Genomic DNA, 16830 nt, shown 5'->3' with positions numbered 1-16830 from the left:
TGAAGATTTTAGTCACATTATTGAAATAAACACCGCGATCAAACTATTACCCTTATGTAGGACTTTTCACCATATTTTCCGAAAAGATCCACACACGTGGCTGTCCATAAGGGACCGCACACATTGCGAAATGCAGAATTTTTTTTCTTTCCATTTGGTGTGCGTTATGAAACCCATTACACTCTCACCAGTCCATACTCCTTATTTACGTCTAATACCACAGGTTGTCTCGGGGGCATGAATGAAATGTTCATGAGTGAATGTGAAACTGCCGAACTGCAGTTAAATTCATCCACAATTGCAGGAAACTCTTACATGAAGGCACGTAAACACACAAGGGCAAATAACTAGATTACAGATGTCCATGTAAGCGTAGTCAGTAGTGTCTTCGACGTAAGTGAAAGATTCAGAAGGGCACTTTTTTTGTCAGACGGCTCACCGGTCAGGTATACATCCGCGCTATATATCAAGGGGAAAGTCATATCTTGCAAAGGATAGACCCAGATGCCAATCCAACTTTGAGAATAGATTAACGGCTGTATTTTTTAAAAATCACGTTAACGGCGAAAACGGCCCACCACTTATTTTATTACAATGCATGTACAATTTGTAAAGTCTTATATACATTATTACATATTATGAATACTATTTTAATGTTTATTTATAGTTTAGTGTAATAATTTATATATATTACCAGTAATAGCATTTTTATAAATATAAAAATATATGCAAATGTAAGAAATTATTGCATGTAAGAAAAAATATATCATTTAAATATAATGTATATGCACAGTTTGTAAAGTGTTGTTAAATTTGATGAAATCTATTTTAATCTGCATTTATATTATACTGTAATACATTAGTTAAAATAAAACTGGTAATACAAGTTTTGTGTAATATACTAGTGAAGATAAAACAGAAATACACTTATAATTAAGTGTATTTTGTCAAGACATAAAGATTATGCATTTTATAATTATAGGATACCTTTAAATATAATGTATTGAAAATGAAATCAGAATATATTGATATTTGTAGGCATAAACAGCTAAGATATACATGCATGCATATATTTCATAGATAAATTGTATACATTTCATAACTTTTAATTAGATGTAGTAATTATCAATTTGTATATTAAAACAACTTGCACTATATTACACAAATGTTAATCATTTGGAATGATAATATGCACATAATTATGTATTCATTCAGCTTAGTCCCTTTATTCAGCATATGTTTACACAGCAGATGCCCCTCCTGCTGCAACCCAGTACTGGGAAGCACCCATACACACTCATAATGACACACACACACTCATACACTACGGCCAATTTAGTTCATCAATTCCCCTTTAGCGCATGTGTTTGGACTGAAAATCCCCTATTGCACATGTGTTTGGACTGTGGGGAAATCAGAGCACCCAGAGGAAACCCACGCCAACACGGGGAAAACATGCAAACTCCACACAGAAATGTCAACTGGCCCAGCAGAGACTCGAACCTGTTCTTCCTGTGAGGCCACAGTGCTAACCATTGAGCCACTGCGCCCACCCAAAATTATGTCTTAAAGTATAATTGTAAAGATACTTAGTTAGGCATAGTAAGTAGCTTTTATCTGTTTGATTAGCGTTCTGCTGTATTGACCTGCAGTGTCTTGCCTAAAAAAATACAGCCTGGCAACCAAGAACATGTTTTGTTTTAGCTGTTGTTTATGATGATGGTTAAATTGAAGCCTCCTGCCTCCCCGCGGCCACTCAGCCGTCTGTTCAGGGTGATTGTGGGACTTTCTGCACTTTCTGCATGTGTTTCTGTCTCTCATTTCATCCCGTCCTGCTTTCTGTCTGCTTGCAGCATTGATGCAACTAACAGACTCAAAGTAGCTTTATACATGCTCATTTACTCACCCAAGTCAGATTTTGAAGAGCACAGAATGATTTCAATTGTTGTAATTAATAAACTTAACATGACACGTTTGAATATAATCATGCACTGATGATGATTTTCAGTAAATAAAGGAGTAGTTTATCCTTTATTTATTTACTGGATACTTCAGATATTGTGCACTTATCATTTGGAGTGCTTTTTTTTTGGTGCATATTTGCAACAAATGATTTTTTAGGATAAACTTCTGCTTGTTTTATAAATCTGATTTTATACGCAAAATTAAAATAGATAAACACAAATCTAAGGGGAATTATGCCAAGATAATGCCTTTTTACTGTAACTGCATTAAAAAGGCATCAGTAAACCTGCAGAAGATTCACAAAACACAGCTGAAACTCCAAGGTTGAGTAAATGATAGTATTTCTGTTATTGCTTTTAAGTTGTACCATTGCTAATGCATAAAACATGCAGCCATTCAGATTCCTCTGTTTTCTCTCTGCAGTTGTTTAATGCTTTTAAAAAGGGCTGGGACGATAAATAATGCATTGTTATTCTTGGCTTGTTTCTGAGGGTTTTGGAGCTGTTTTATTATAATCTTGCTAATGAAGAAAACAACTAATTTTAGTGTCAATCAACTGTTTTTATTGTATTTGTTATACTTACTTGCCTTGAATGTAGCTTAAGATGCTTGATATAGCAATGAATAAAAAATATGCTTGTACTATAAAATGTTTGGGATGCATAACAATTTTCTTAAATAAATTCGGAACAGCAGGTGGCGCTCTAGGCTGCTTTCAACAGCAGATGTTGCTCTAGGCTGCTTTCAACAGCAGATGTTGCTCTAGGCTAGTTTAAACAGCAGATGTTGCTCTAGGGTAGTTTAAACAGCAGATGTTGCTCTAGGCTAGTTTTAACAGCAGATGGCGCTCTAGGGTAGATTTTAAAAATACATGTTGCTCTAGGCTGGTTTTAACAGCAGATGGCGCTCTAACGTAGATTTTAACAGCACATGTTGCTCTAAGCTGGTTTTTAACAGCAGAAGGTGCTCTAGGCTAGTTTTTAACAGCATATTTTAACAGCAGATGTTTGTTGGCGCTCTAAGCTAGTTTTTATCAGCAGATGGCGCTCGAGGTTAATTTTGAACAGAAGAAGATGTTCTAGCCTAGTTTGTACAGCAGATGGTGCTCTAGGCTACTTTTAAACAGTAGATAGCATTCTAGACTAGTTTTTAACAGTAGACGACACTAGGTTAATTTTGAACAGCATATGATGTTCTAGGCTAGTTTGTACAGCAGATGGCGCTCTAGGCTAGTTTTTACAGAAGATGGTGCTCTAGGCTAGTTTTTACATCAGATGGTGCTCTAGGCTAGTTTTTACAGCAGAATGCGCTCTAGGTTTGTTTTAACAGCCGATGGCACTCTAGGCAAGTTTTAACATCAAATGGCGCTCTAGGCTAGTTTTTACAGCAGATGGTGCTCTAGGCTATTTTTAACATCAGATGGCGCTCTAGGCTAGTTTTTACAGCAGATGGTGCTCTAGACTAGTTTTAACATCAGATGGCACTCTAGGCTAGTTTTTCAGATGACGTCGCTCTAGGCTTCTTTTAAACAGCGTTGTGGCTCTAGACTGGTTTTTAAGAGCAGATGATGCTCTAGGCTAGTTTTTACAGCAGATGGCACTCTAGGCTAGTTTTTACAGCAGATGGCGCTCTAAGCTAGTTTTAACATCAGATGGCACTTTAGGCTAGTGTTTCAGCTGACGTCGCTCTAGGCTACTTTTAAACAGCATTATGGCTCTCTAGACTGGTTTTTAAGAGCAGATGATGCTCTTGGCTAGTTTTAAACAGCAGTTGGCGCTCCAATGTCGTTTTTAACAGCATATGAGTTCAAAACTAACCTCAGAATCAATGCAAGACTGAATGGTAATGCATTTGTCAATGTAGAATCATTTCTCTTATACCAGTGTCGTCCCAGCTCTACTGTCATCCTTCATCCTCCAGTTTTCGACTGTTGCATGTCTAAAATGCTCTTTCCGCAGGCATTAACCTCTCCAGCTAGAAGAGACGGATTGGCTCTCTCACATTTCCTCTTTAGCGGTTCACTCGTGATGGTCTGATTAATGCTTGCATGTGATGTTTAACCTCTGTTCGCCAGGTCGTGTTTCTGTCGGCCATTTTTTCTCCATCTGTTCTTCACAGACAGCCGCAGTGGTTTCAGTCTCATGCCGTGTAAACACATCTCGGATGTGTTTTTTTGCAATGAGACTTTGCTCACCTCATCTGTCCTCTGTCTGGCTCTCAGTGGCTCTCAGTGTGTGTTTCTGTGCGGCTCTTAAAGACGGTGCGTTTCTCTCTCGTCTCGCTGTTTTCTCGTCTTCAGCTTTCGCTGCGTCCCACAGGCCTCCTGAAACACCCACTCTACTACACAGGGTTCCCACGGCGCATGACATTTCTGGAGTATCACTAGGCTAGTTTTAACAGCAGATGGTACTCTAGGCTAGTTTTAACAGATGGCTGCACTCTAGAATGGTCTTTACAATAGATGGTGCTCTGGGCTAGTTTTTAAACAGCTGTTGGCACTCTAGGCTTGTTTGTAACAGCATATGGTGCACTAGGCTAGCTTTTAAACAGGAGATGGTGCTCTAGGCTTGTTTGTAACAGCAGATGGCGCTTTAGGCTAGTTTTTAAACAGTAGATGGTGCTCTAGGCTAGTTGGTAACAGCAGATGGCACTCTAGGCTTGTTTTTAAACAGTAGATGGCGCTCTAGGCTAGTTTGTAACAGCAGATGGCACTCTAGGCTTGTTTGTAAGAGCAGATGGAACTCTAGGCTAGTTTTTAAACAGTAGATGGCGCTCTAGGCTAATTTGTAACAGCAGATGGCACTCTAGGCTTGTTTGTAAGAGCAGATGGCACTCTAGGCTAGTTTTTAAACAGTAGATGGCGCTCTAGGCTAGTTTGTAACAGCAGATGGCACTCTAGGCTTGTTTGTAAGAGCAGATGGCACTCTAGGCTAGTTTTTAAACAGTAGATGGCGCTTTAGGCTAGTTTGTAACAGTAGATGACACTCTAGGCTAGTTTTTAAACAGTAGATGGCGCTCTAGGCTAGTTTTTAAACAGTAGATGGTGCTTTGGTCTAGTCTTAACTGTAGACGGTGCTCTAGGCTAGTTTTTAAATAGTAGATGGCACTTTAGGCTTGTTTTCACAGTAGAAGCTGCTCTAGCCTAGTTTTAACAGAATATTGTGCTCTAGGCTAGCTTTTAAACAGTAACCTGGGTAAAATGCTAATTTTGAACAGCAGATGGAGCTCTTGGTTAGGTTTTAAACAGTAGATGGTGCTCTATGCTAGTTTTTAACATCAGATTATCCAGGCTAGTTTGATCAGCAGATGGCGCTCTATACTAGTTTTTAACGGCAGACGGCGCTCAATGCTAGTTTTCAACAGCAAGCAGCGCTCTAGGCTAGTTTTTAAAGAGTAGATGGTGCTCTAGGCTAATTTTAACATTGGATAGCCCTCTTAAGCTTGTCTTTAATAGAAGCTGCCGCTTTAGGCTAGTTTTTAACAGCAGATGGTGCTCCCGGCTAGTTTGTAACAGCAGATGGCACTCCCGGCTAGTTTTTAAACAGCAAACAGAGCTGAAGGCTTGTTTTGAACAGCGGATGGTGCTTTAGGCTAGTTTTTAAATAATAGACTGCGCTGTACGCTAGTTTTTAACAGCAGACAGTGCTCTTTGCTAGTCCTTAAACAGCAGATGGTACTCCAGGCTGGTTTTGAACAGCAGATGGCGCTCCACCTCTGTTCGTTTTTTAGTATTAGATGGCGCTCTAGACTAGTTTTTACCGGCATTTGGTGCTCTGGGCTAGTTTAAAAACAGCAGATGGCGCTCTAGGCTAGTTTTTAAACAGCAAACGGTGCACTAGGCTAATTTTTAAACAGTAGATGGCGCTCTAGGCTAGTTTTTAAGTTGTAGATGCTGCTCTAGGCTAGTTTTAAACAGCAGATGGCGCTCTAGGCTAGTTTTAAACAGCAGATGGCGCTCTAGGCTAGTTTTTAACAGCAGATGGCGCTTTAGGCTAGGTTTTAACAGCAGAAGGCGCTCTAGGTTAGTTTTTAACAGCAGATGGCACTCTAGACTAGTTTTTACAGCAGATGGCGCTCTAGGCTAGTTTTAAACAGCAGATAGTGCTTTAGGCTAGTTTTATAAATAAACTTTGCAGAGACAAACTATTATGCCTAATCCACTATGATCATGACTGCACATTGCACATCTGCGATGTGACTATTGTGGATGTGTACGTTGTGATATCAACACTATTGTGCAGCCCTAGTTAAGGATATATTATTGTTTTTGTCTCCTCAGTGCTCATTGGTTTTGTAAATAAAGCTTTTTAGTCAGTCAAATTCAGTGAGTTTGAGGTTTGGTTTAGCGTGGGAACCCTGTTTATACGTGTAAATAAATAAGACGTTCACACTCAGACAAGAAGACGCTCCGGACGCTCATGTTTCCGCTCTCCGCATCTCCACCAGATCCTTCACCGCAAGCCTCACTTTCATTACTACAGTTCATCTCAGCACTGGACTGAAGTTTTTCAAAACATAGCATTTGCTTCTTCTTTTGTAATGTAATCAAAGCATTTGATTATGTAATCAACAAAATGTTTTTCAATTTGGTCTTTAATTTCGGTCCGTATTTAATTAAAAAAACAATACCTTTTTAGTCTATAGGTAATTGTCTAAAATATATTCAAAGAAATCAACTGTTTGTAGTGTATTTATATTATTTAATAAATAAAATGATTGAATATTATATTATTTATATATCAATCTATCATACCGAAAGCATATCATATAAAGATATATAATTAAATACTTATTAAATGCAATGTAATGCCTATATAATAATGCTTATTTCCTAAAGAATGAGACCCGCAAAATTTATTTGATCAAATGCATTATGTATGAAGGCAATGAAATATATAATTTGCTAGTTTATAGCTTTTTGTGTGTCTGTGTATGTGTGTACATACATATATATATATATATATATATATATATATATATATATATATATATATATGCATACATACAATGATGCACACACAGACAATATAAAATATGTTATTGCTATGTAAATTTGACCATTTATTAAAAAAAAGGTAAACACTTTGCATTATAATTATATTTTATGTATTATTTTATTATTATTATTATTTACTTATTTAACTATTATATTTTAATTATTATTCAAAGTTAAGTGCATAAAGTATAGACTACAGAATCTTAAATAATGAGGTAGTATTTCCTTCATAAAGAGTGTAGTAGTATATAATAGGCTCCATCAGTGTTGGTGGTGAGTAATATTTAAATTATTATTAAAAAGTAATTTGCATAAAAATTTATTGACTGCTTCTACTTTAATAACGAGTGCGTGTTTCCTTGATGAAGAGTGTAGCAGTAGTGGTTTATAATAATAAGCAGCTGCATTAGTGTGGTTAGTGAGTGTGCGTGTGTGAACTGCAGCAGTGTGTCGGAGGAGAACCTGACGGTGGAGGAGAAGGAGCAGCGCGAGCGTGAGCGACGAATGGCCAATAACGCCCGTGAGAGGGTTCGAGTGCGCGACATCAACGAGGCCTTCCGGGAGCTGGGCCGCATGTGCCAGCTGCACCTGCGCAGCGACAAGGCCCAGACCAAACTCATCATCCTGCAGCAGGCCGTGCAGGTCATCCTCAGCCTGGAGAGGCAGGTGCGAGGTAGGAGGAGAACAGAGCGCGCACGTCTGTCTGTACGGCCTGCAGATAAAAAAACACACACCGCACCACACACACTGATGAGAGCGTACGGCCTGGAGAGAAACACACTCACACACACAGACACAGCTGGGAGCATACTGCCTAGAGAGAAATACGCACACACACACACACACACATATATATATATATGTGTATATATATATATATATATATATATATATACGCACACAGAGACCGCTGGGAGTGTACGGCCTACACTCACACATACACCAATGACAGCCACTGAGTGAGTGTGTGTGCCTACTGCTGCCTGGAGAAACACACACACCGATGAGAGCCACTAAGTGAGAGTATTTGAGCAACTAAGTGAGAGTGTGTGAGCAACAAACACACCCACTAATGAGATCCACTGAGTGAGTGAATTAATGAGTGAGTGAATTAATGAGTGAGTGAGTTAGTGAATGAGTGAATGAATGAGTGAGTGAGTGAGTGAGTGAATGAATGAATGAGTGAGTGAGTGAGTGAGTGAGTAAGTGAGTGAATTAATGAATGAGTGAGTGAATGAGTGAGAGTGAATAAATGAATGAGTGAGTGAATGAGTGAATGAGTGAGAGTGAATGAATGAATGAGTGAGTGAGTGAATGAGTTAGTGAGTGAATGAGTGAGTGAGTGAGTGAGTGAGTGAGTGAGTGAGTGAGTGAGTGAATTAATGAATGAGTGAGTGAATGAGTGAGAGTGAATGAATGAGTGAGTGAGTGAGTGAGTGAGTGAATGAGTTAGTGAATTAATGAATGAGTGAGTGAATGAGTGAGAGTGAATAAATGAATGAGTGAGAGTGAATGAGTGAGTGAGTGAATGAGTTAGTGAATTAATGAATGAGTGAGTGAATGAGTGAGAGTGAATGAATGAGTGAGTGAGTGAGTTAGTGAATGAATGAGTGAGTGAATGAATGAATGGGTGAATGAGTGAGTGAGTGAATGAATGAATGGGTGATTGAGTGTGTGAATAAATGGATGAGTGAATGAATGAGTGAGTGAATGAATGAATGAGTGAGTGAGTGAATGAATGAGAGAGTGAGTTAGTGAATGAATGAATGAGTGAGTATGTGTCTGCCTGCCTGCTGTGGCATGAAGAAACATACAAACCATCACACACATACCACTGAGAGCCACTGAGTGTGTGTGTCTGCTGCGCTTTCAGTTCTTCTGCTTTGCTGCTTCTGATGTGATTTGCATTCACTCTGTTTGCTGCTTGTTCAAGCTACTTATTTAAAATGAGCTGAATCAACACAATTCTTGAGATCCTTTTGGGGAACAACTTAATTTTTAATGTTCAATCCACTTCGTTTCCAATCCATTCAAATTCTCAACACAGATTTATTGTGTACACTGTAAAAAATGCTGGCTCACATTTTTATGCAAATCCCTCCCTCTTTCCCTCTTTCGACACTCCCACCTAAACAGAACTGGACACACCCACTTTCCTGACCTTTTTCAAACTAGTGTTTCAAACTGGGGGGGTTATGGCCCTTTAACGTTATTTATTAATTTTTTTTGTTATATACGTTATTTGTATTTTTTACTAGTTTATGTGGATTGAACATAAAACAATGACACTGTCTCCACAAATATTAAAAATACATGACACATGCATACAAACACTATATTTAATATCAAAGTATTAAGCATGTTTTTCTCTGGCTGATTTCTGATGTGTTTGATGGTTCTTCTATTGTTTTTAATCACATTGTTTTCTTCCGTCCTCAGTGAATCTTCTGCTTTCTTTATGAATATTAATATCTCAGTGTTGATCAGATGTCTCTTTTTGTTGTTTAGAGCGTAACCTGAACCCGAAGGCAGCATGTCTGAAGCGGCGGGAGGAGGAGAAGGTGACGGGTGAAGCGCAGATGTTGTCTGGTCTAGGTGGAGATGGACACGCACACATGTAAACCTGCAGGTCAGAGCCTTTCTCTTTCACTTTAATCCACTCGTGCTTCATCCTTTATTCACGCTTCTGGCTGTTATGTGACTCGTGTGTGTTTGTGTGTTTGTGTGTTTGTGTGTGTGTGTGTGTGTGTTTGTGTTTGTGTGCTAATCTATAAAGGAGGTGTGTTAAGGCGATTTGTTGGCATGTTGCTATTTTGAGGAGCTGAAATAGACCGCACCATTGACCAGCTAAAAGCTGCTCTAAAGTCCAGCAGAGCGCGTTAGTTATGCACCTATGCAGGTCTAAACACTTACACACTGCTTAACACACACAGGAAAAACAGCAACACACACGTATCTTTACAGATGAAAACAATTAAAGGATTAAAATGATACAAACATTATTATTTATTACATATAAAAGCCACTGCCTTCATGCCTTCTTCACCACGGGGGGCTTTCAGTTTATTCATGACAATCTGCAGTATTATTTATTATTATTATTTATTATTTATTATCTGCAGATTTATACTTGTTTAATAAACACAAGTGTAGATGTGTCCAGCTGTGGGGTTTTGGAGACGTCCGCATCAGCATATGTGGCATAAGAACAGGACGTGTGTTTGGAAATAACTCCGTTTTCTGACCACACTTTGCTATTATTGTTCATTTATTGCTTTGCTGGAGGTCAGAACTGAATTTAGAAATAGTTTTAGACAAATCTTTGCTCTTAACAAGGGAAATTAAATATGTGGGCTAACGGATGTGTTCAGTGGAGTGATGGTCCACCGTTTCCCCACTCCACCAAAGTAAAGATGTAAAGCACAGGTGTCAAACTCAGTTCCTGGAGGGCCGCAGCTCTGCACAGTTTAGTTCCAACCCTGGTTAAACACACCTGATCAAACTAATTGAGTCCTTCAGGCTTGTTTGAAACCTACAGGTAAGTGTGTTGGAGCAGGGTTGGAACTAAACTGTGCAGGGCTTCGGCCCTCCAGGAATTGAGTTTGACACCCCTGGTGTAAAGTAAAGAGGCTGAATGGAGGAGGCTCGTTCTTTATCCTCGCGCTGCAGATGCTCTGTTTAACTGTTTTCTCGCTAGTGAAGAGTTCAGTTTATACACTTACAAAGTCCACCATGTAAATAGCAAATACACCACGGAGCGACTCAACTGAAACTTAAAGGGAATAAGAGACGAGACTCTGATTGGTTTAATGCACGTTATGCTCAAAACAAACCCAGAACTCATTAAGAGAATAAGCAGAACCCTGTTAGACCATGCATATTTTTCCTCCTTAACATAGCAAAAGTGTGTCCAGACTCGCACTTAAGGCGTACTCACACTATGCTATCCGAACCGTGCCCACGCCTGTTTCCTGGATCGTTTGAGAAGTGTGAGTGCGCCAAATCGGGCTCAAGCATGGTTCACTTGGCCGGCCCTGGCCTGGTTGGAAGAGGTGTGTCTGAGCGCGGTTCACTTGGGGTTTGGCGCGGTACGCTTGTGTGTGAGTGCAAAACATGCCAAAGCCCAAAACTGAAAGTGAGTCGTGATTTTAAGGGACTGTTTCATATGGATTTATTAATCATTCTTACTGTTCAGTGAACGCAAACTGACGTAGTTTATTAAAGACGCAAACCCCTCACTGCACGACAGCTGCACCTTCAGCAAACCTCCTAACTCCTGCAGCACGAGGGCTTTATGACTGTTTATGAGCGCCAAAGTTGCGGATCTGTTTGGCGAAATATCTGACTGCGTGTTACTGCATATCAAACCACTGAAACGATATAACTAGAGAAATCTCCACTGTGCTGAGCGAAAGCGCTGACTGACCAGCGCAGCATCGATGACGTAAGCGTGCCCAGGCCTGATAGTAGTGAGTGCTGGCCGTCGGGGGAGACGGGACGGTGCTTTGGCCCGGTTCAAGGCAACTGTACCGGGTGTGAGTACGGCCTTAATGCTTTTGCACCAAGAGCTTTATACTTTGTGCTTTAGATCATTAAAATAGAGTCCTAAATGTTATATTTCTTATCATGGGGGAAAAAAATGTACTTTAACGAAGATCAAAATGACTGGAAAATTACAACCAAAAGCAGCATTGGTGGCATAGCTGGAGCATCACTAGTTCTGGTGCGTTAATAATAAGAGTTAATCGAGGCAGAGCTTCCGAATTACATCATGGTGGTGCCCAGGGTGCAAAACAAACTGTAAGAAATTAGGATTCGTTTGAATGAAGTAATGCTGTATTTTTCTGAGTCATCATTTGTTTATATTATATGAAGCCAGGCTTCATATAGCAAACAAAGGCTTCGCAGTGAGTTGAGTTTGTGAAGGAGTTTGTAATGTTGTTGTGTGTTTGCTCCACAGATGGTGATGTAAAGAAGCTCTCCGTCGACGTGGCCTTAATCTTCCTGTTCTTGTTCCAGAGTCACATTCTTGATTTATATATTATAAACAGATGTGTTGGAGACTCGCACACACACACACACACACACACACACACAAACACACACACACACACACACACATATGATCATGGACCAGAGGAACAGCACTGACGGAGCCGAGCTGTTGATGGACAATTACTGTGTGCTGTTATATAGCACAAACAAACACACACACACATACACACACACACATTTATGAGCCTCCGTGTTCAACGCCAGGTCAAGCTCAGCTGCCGAACACATTTCCTTCCTTTCTGCATCATATATTCAACTTCAGCTTTCTTTTCTACTGCTTTGTGTTTATGATGTGGAAAGAGGAGATCTTCAGTTTTCATACACGATGCTCATGCTGTCGGATCGCCACTATTACAGGAATCGCACAAAAAATGCTCATATTTCATCTCTAAAATCAATTATTAGGGATTATTCCTGAGGAAATGTAGTTATTTTGTGTAGCTTTCTAATATTTTCATGACAAAACACAATTGCTTCATAATTACAATAAATAAATGAATACTATTGCATAACAATATTACTGTTATAATGCAGATTTTGCTTTATATTCGTATATATTTTTAAGGCAAAACATTTTGCATTAAATTCACATGTGTATAATTCATAAAATAATACATTTTCATAACAGTGCAAGACTTTTGTCATGCATTGTGTTTCTAAACCTTTATGAGCTTCTTCAGTTGAACACATTGAGATATTTTGAAGGATGTTGGATTTCAGTAACCATTGACTCCCATAGTAAGAAAAAAAATACCAGTCGACGGTGACCGGATTCCAACATTCTTCAAAATATCTTAGTCGCTGACTCCTATAGTATTTTTTCCCACTATGGAAGTCAGTGGTTACCGCATTCGAACAATGTTTTAAATATCGTAGTGGCTGACTCCCATTGTGGGAAAAAATACTATGGAAGTCAATGGTTACCGAATTCCTGCATTATTTAAAGATATCTTAATCACTGACTTCCGTAGTTAGAGAAAATACCATGGAAGTAAATGATTACCAAATGCAAAAGCTATAGTGTGTTTTTGTGACATTTGTGTCATTCTAATGCAACAAAAAAATTTAAATTGTCTTAAATTCTTCCTAAAACTATTAAAAACACTTTGCATTATGAATATTCATATGTCAGTTATTCTGATTTAAATAACTTAATACTGTATTGTTTTATGCTGCATTTATTTCACATACTAAACGTATGTTAATTTCAAATACACACTTTTGGTTTTATCGATACAATGCAAACTTAAATGATAGATTATTTCAAATATGGTTTTAAAGATTACCAGCACCATATTCTACCAGAATAAAACAAAATACTCCTTTTGTTTATGATTTTCATCTTATTTTATTGTGAATTCTGAATGCATTCTAGTGCAACAAAACTGCAAAATAAAAAATAAGAATTGCCTTAAATTATTATTTAATGCAAAAATATAATTACACCAATAAGAAAATATTATGCGTTTTGAATATTCATATATCAGTTATGCTGATTTAAATAACTTTGTGACAGTGTTGTTTTTATACTGTATTTCACATACAATGTGCATAATAATCACACTTTTGGTTTGAACATTACTAATTGCTAATTATTATAGATTGTTTCATATGTGATTTTGATGATTCCCAGAACCATTGCAACCATTACTATTTTTATTTTTCATTTCATTTTCAATTCTGAATAGATTCCAATGCAACAAAACCACAAATTAAAAAAAAATTAAAATTGTTTAAATGCAAAAAGATAATTATACCAATATAAAAATACATATTATGCATTATGCATATTCATATTTTAATTATGCTGATTTACATAACTTTAGTTATGGTGTTGTTTTATACTGTATTACTTTATTATACACATTGTATGTGAAATTATTTTAAATAAACCCTTTTGGTTTTAACTGTAATTATGAAATGTCATAATGTAAGAATCCTAAAAGCAAACTTACATTAAAGATTATATCAAATATGATTTAGATAATAATCAGAAATATAATGTACCAGAAAAAGACAAAGCAGACCTGCTTTTATTCAGACTTTTAGTTTTATTTTATTTTCAATTCTGAATACATTCTAATGCAACAAAACTACAAATTATAAATTGCCTTTAAAATATTATTTTAACAATATAAAAATATATTATGCATATTCATATATGAGTTATGCTGATAACTTTGTTATGGTATTACTTAACATACATATTGTATGTGAAATAATGTTAAAATCAAAAGTGTGTATTTGAAATTATGAAATGTCCCAATGCAAAAATCCTAAAAGCAAACTTACATTAGAGCTCATTTCAAATATGAATTTAAGGATTATCACAACCACAATGTACCAGATTAAGACATAATGGACCTACTTTTATTCATATTTTCTGTTTTATTTTCAATCTCAATGCATTCAAATGCAATAAAACTACAAATTATAAAATAAAAATTGCTTTAGATTCTTATTTTATGCAAAAAAAAATAATTATACCAATATAAAAAATATGCATTATGAATATTCATATATCAGTTATGCTGATTTAATTAACTTTAGTTATGGTATTGTTTTAATATACACATTGTATGTGAAGTAATTTCAAATACACAGATTTTCTGAAATATCCCAAAACAAAAATCATAAAAAAGTAGACTTATTGTACATCAGATATGATTTTGATTATAACCAGAACCATAATGTACCAGAATAAGACATAATGGGCCTACTTTTATTCATATTTTCTGTTTTATTTTACTTTATTTTCAATCTGAATGCATTCTAATGCAACAAAACTGCAAATAAAATATGTAAAATATGCCTTAAATTCTTATTTAATGCAATTTTTTATCACCAGAACCATAATGTACCATAAAAACAAACAAAGCCTGCTTTTATTTATATTTTGAGTTTCATTTTAGGGTGAATTCTGAATGCATTTTTTGTGCGATTCATCAAATATCTGCCATCATCCACCGAAAGTACCAGAGCTTGTGTTTTTCCTCATGGATTTCTTAAGTATTGGGAAGCGCTGGATAATAATTTCTTCTTTTATTATTTCTTATTTTGTGTCATCAGTTAATTTTTAGATGTTCGCCAACCGAACCACACACACACACACACACACACACACACATGCACATGAGTTTGAGAGAATTGTCTCTTTATGCATAAGTGACTGAGTCTCCGATCATTTCATTTCATGTGTGTTTTCTGAACACATAATGAATTTGCTTTGGTTTAGCCTGAAGCTGGACTTTGATTTTGCGCAGAAACATAAATCACACACACATTATTAACTAAATAGTACCATAGTTCCTCAGAAATTATTAGCGATTCATGCTAAAGTCGTCAGGGGTGTTTGTGCATTTCAATATCAACTCACCACAGAAATTTGCTGCCACTTTTTTGTCAATATTTCTACGCAGAGAACATAGAGAGAGAGAGACATTAGTGGACTTTGCAAAGGTGTCATTGCTCAGTTTTTTTTTTTTTTACTTCTTTTATAAAGTTCTGTTAAATGTTTGTGTTTACTTGTTTTTGTTATTATCTATGTTGATTTTAAATGTTAGATAAATGGCAAAAGCTAGCGCTGAAGAAGTATGCCAGGAACAAATTGTGTTTCATGTTTCTTTTTGTAACGGGAGAGCTTGGAAAAATGACTAGTGTTTTATTTGTTTTGTTAGAGATGCCAATTCTTTGCGTTCTCAGACAGAAATGTTTCTTATTTTGTTCATGAGGTGAATAATCACTGTGCAGAACACGTGCTCGGGGTCAACGCCGGCCCGAACTTTCAGCTGTTTTATTTGGAAAAACAGGACTGAGTTAAAGAGAGAGGTCACGCTCAAATTAAAATTCAGTCATTAATTATTCATGCTTAAGTCGTTCCAAATATGCAGGAGTTTTGTTTCTCTTTTTAACACAAATTAAAGTGATAGTTTACGCAGTAATGAACATTTATTCACCCTAAAGGGTTTCCAAACCTGTATGATCTTTTTCAGTTGAACACAAATTAAGATACTTTGAATAATGTTGAAATTCACTAATTATTAACTTCCATAGTAGGGAAAAAAATACTATGGGAGTCAGTGACTACCAGTTTCTAACATTGTTCAAAATATCTTAGTCAGTGTCTCTCTTAGTAGGCAAAAAATACAATGGAAGTCAATGGTTACTGGATTCTAACATTCTTTAAAATGTCTTAGTCACTAAAAAAAAAATGCACCATGGAAGTCAATGGTTACCGGATTCTAACGTTCATCAAAATACATTACTCAATGACTCCCAAAGTAAAAAAAACAAAAAAACATTGAAGTCGATGGTTACCGCTCTCTAACATTCTTCAAAATATCCTTGTCACTGACTCACATAGTAGGAAAAAATACCATAGAAGTCAGTGGTTACTGCTCTCTAACATTCTTTAAATCTTAGTCACTGTTTCCCATGGTATTTGTTTTCTTACTGTGGGAGTCAGCTGCTAGAGTATTTTAAACAATGTTTGAATGCAGTAATGCCATTGACTTCTATGCTATTTTTTTCCTACTATGGGAGTCATTGAGTAATATATTTTGTTGAACGTTAGAATCCGGTGACCATTAACTTCCATGTTTTTTTTTTCCAATGGAAGTCAAAGATAACCGTGTTCCGACATTATTCAAAATATCTTAGTCACTGATTCCTATAGTAAAAGAAATAAATACCATGGAAGCCAATGGCTACCAGATCTAACATTCTTCAAAATGTTTTGGTCACTGACTACCATAGTAGGGGGAAAAAATAGCTTGGAAGTCAATGGTTACCGTATTCCTACAATCTTCAAAATG

At 36.9% G+C, this 16830-nt stretch overlaps 1 protein-coding gene across 5 annotated transcripts in view; it reads left to right on the top strand.

Moving 5' to 3' along the window:
- tcf3a (transcription factor 3a) overlaps nt 1-15623 on the top strand; it is an 83752-nt gene extending 68129 nt beyond the window's left edge. For 2 of the 5 annotated variants that reach the window (NM_131094.2, NM_001441398.1), the window contains 2 exon segments: nt 9470-9590; nt 11922-14493. In NM_131094.2, the coding sequence (NP_571169.2) occupies nt 9470-9582 (113 nt within the window). In that variant the 3' untranslated portion in view covers nt 9583-9590; nt 11922-14493. 5 annotated transcript variants of the gene reach the window in all.
- The last annotated feature ends 1207 nt before the right edge of the window (nt 15624-16830 follow it).

Source organism: Danio rerio, chromosome 2, assembly GCF_052040795.2.
Source record: "Danio rerio strain M-AB ecotype USA chromosome 2, GRCz13ab, whole genome shotgun sequence".
Lineage (NCBI taxonomy): Eukaryota > Metazoa > Chordata > Actinopteri > Cypriniformes > Danionidae > Danio > Danio rerio.
The sequence above is the reverse complement of the archived record's forward strand: the minus strand, read 5'-3'. Positions and strand labels throughout refer to the sequence as shown.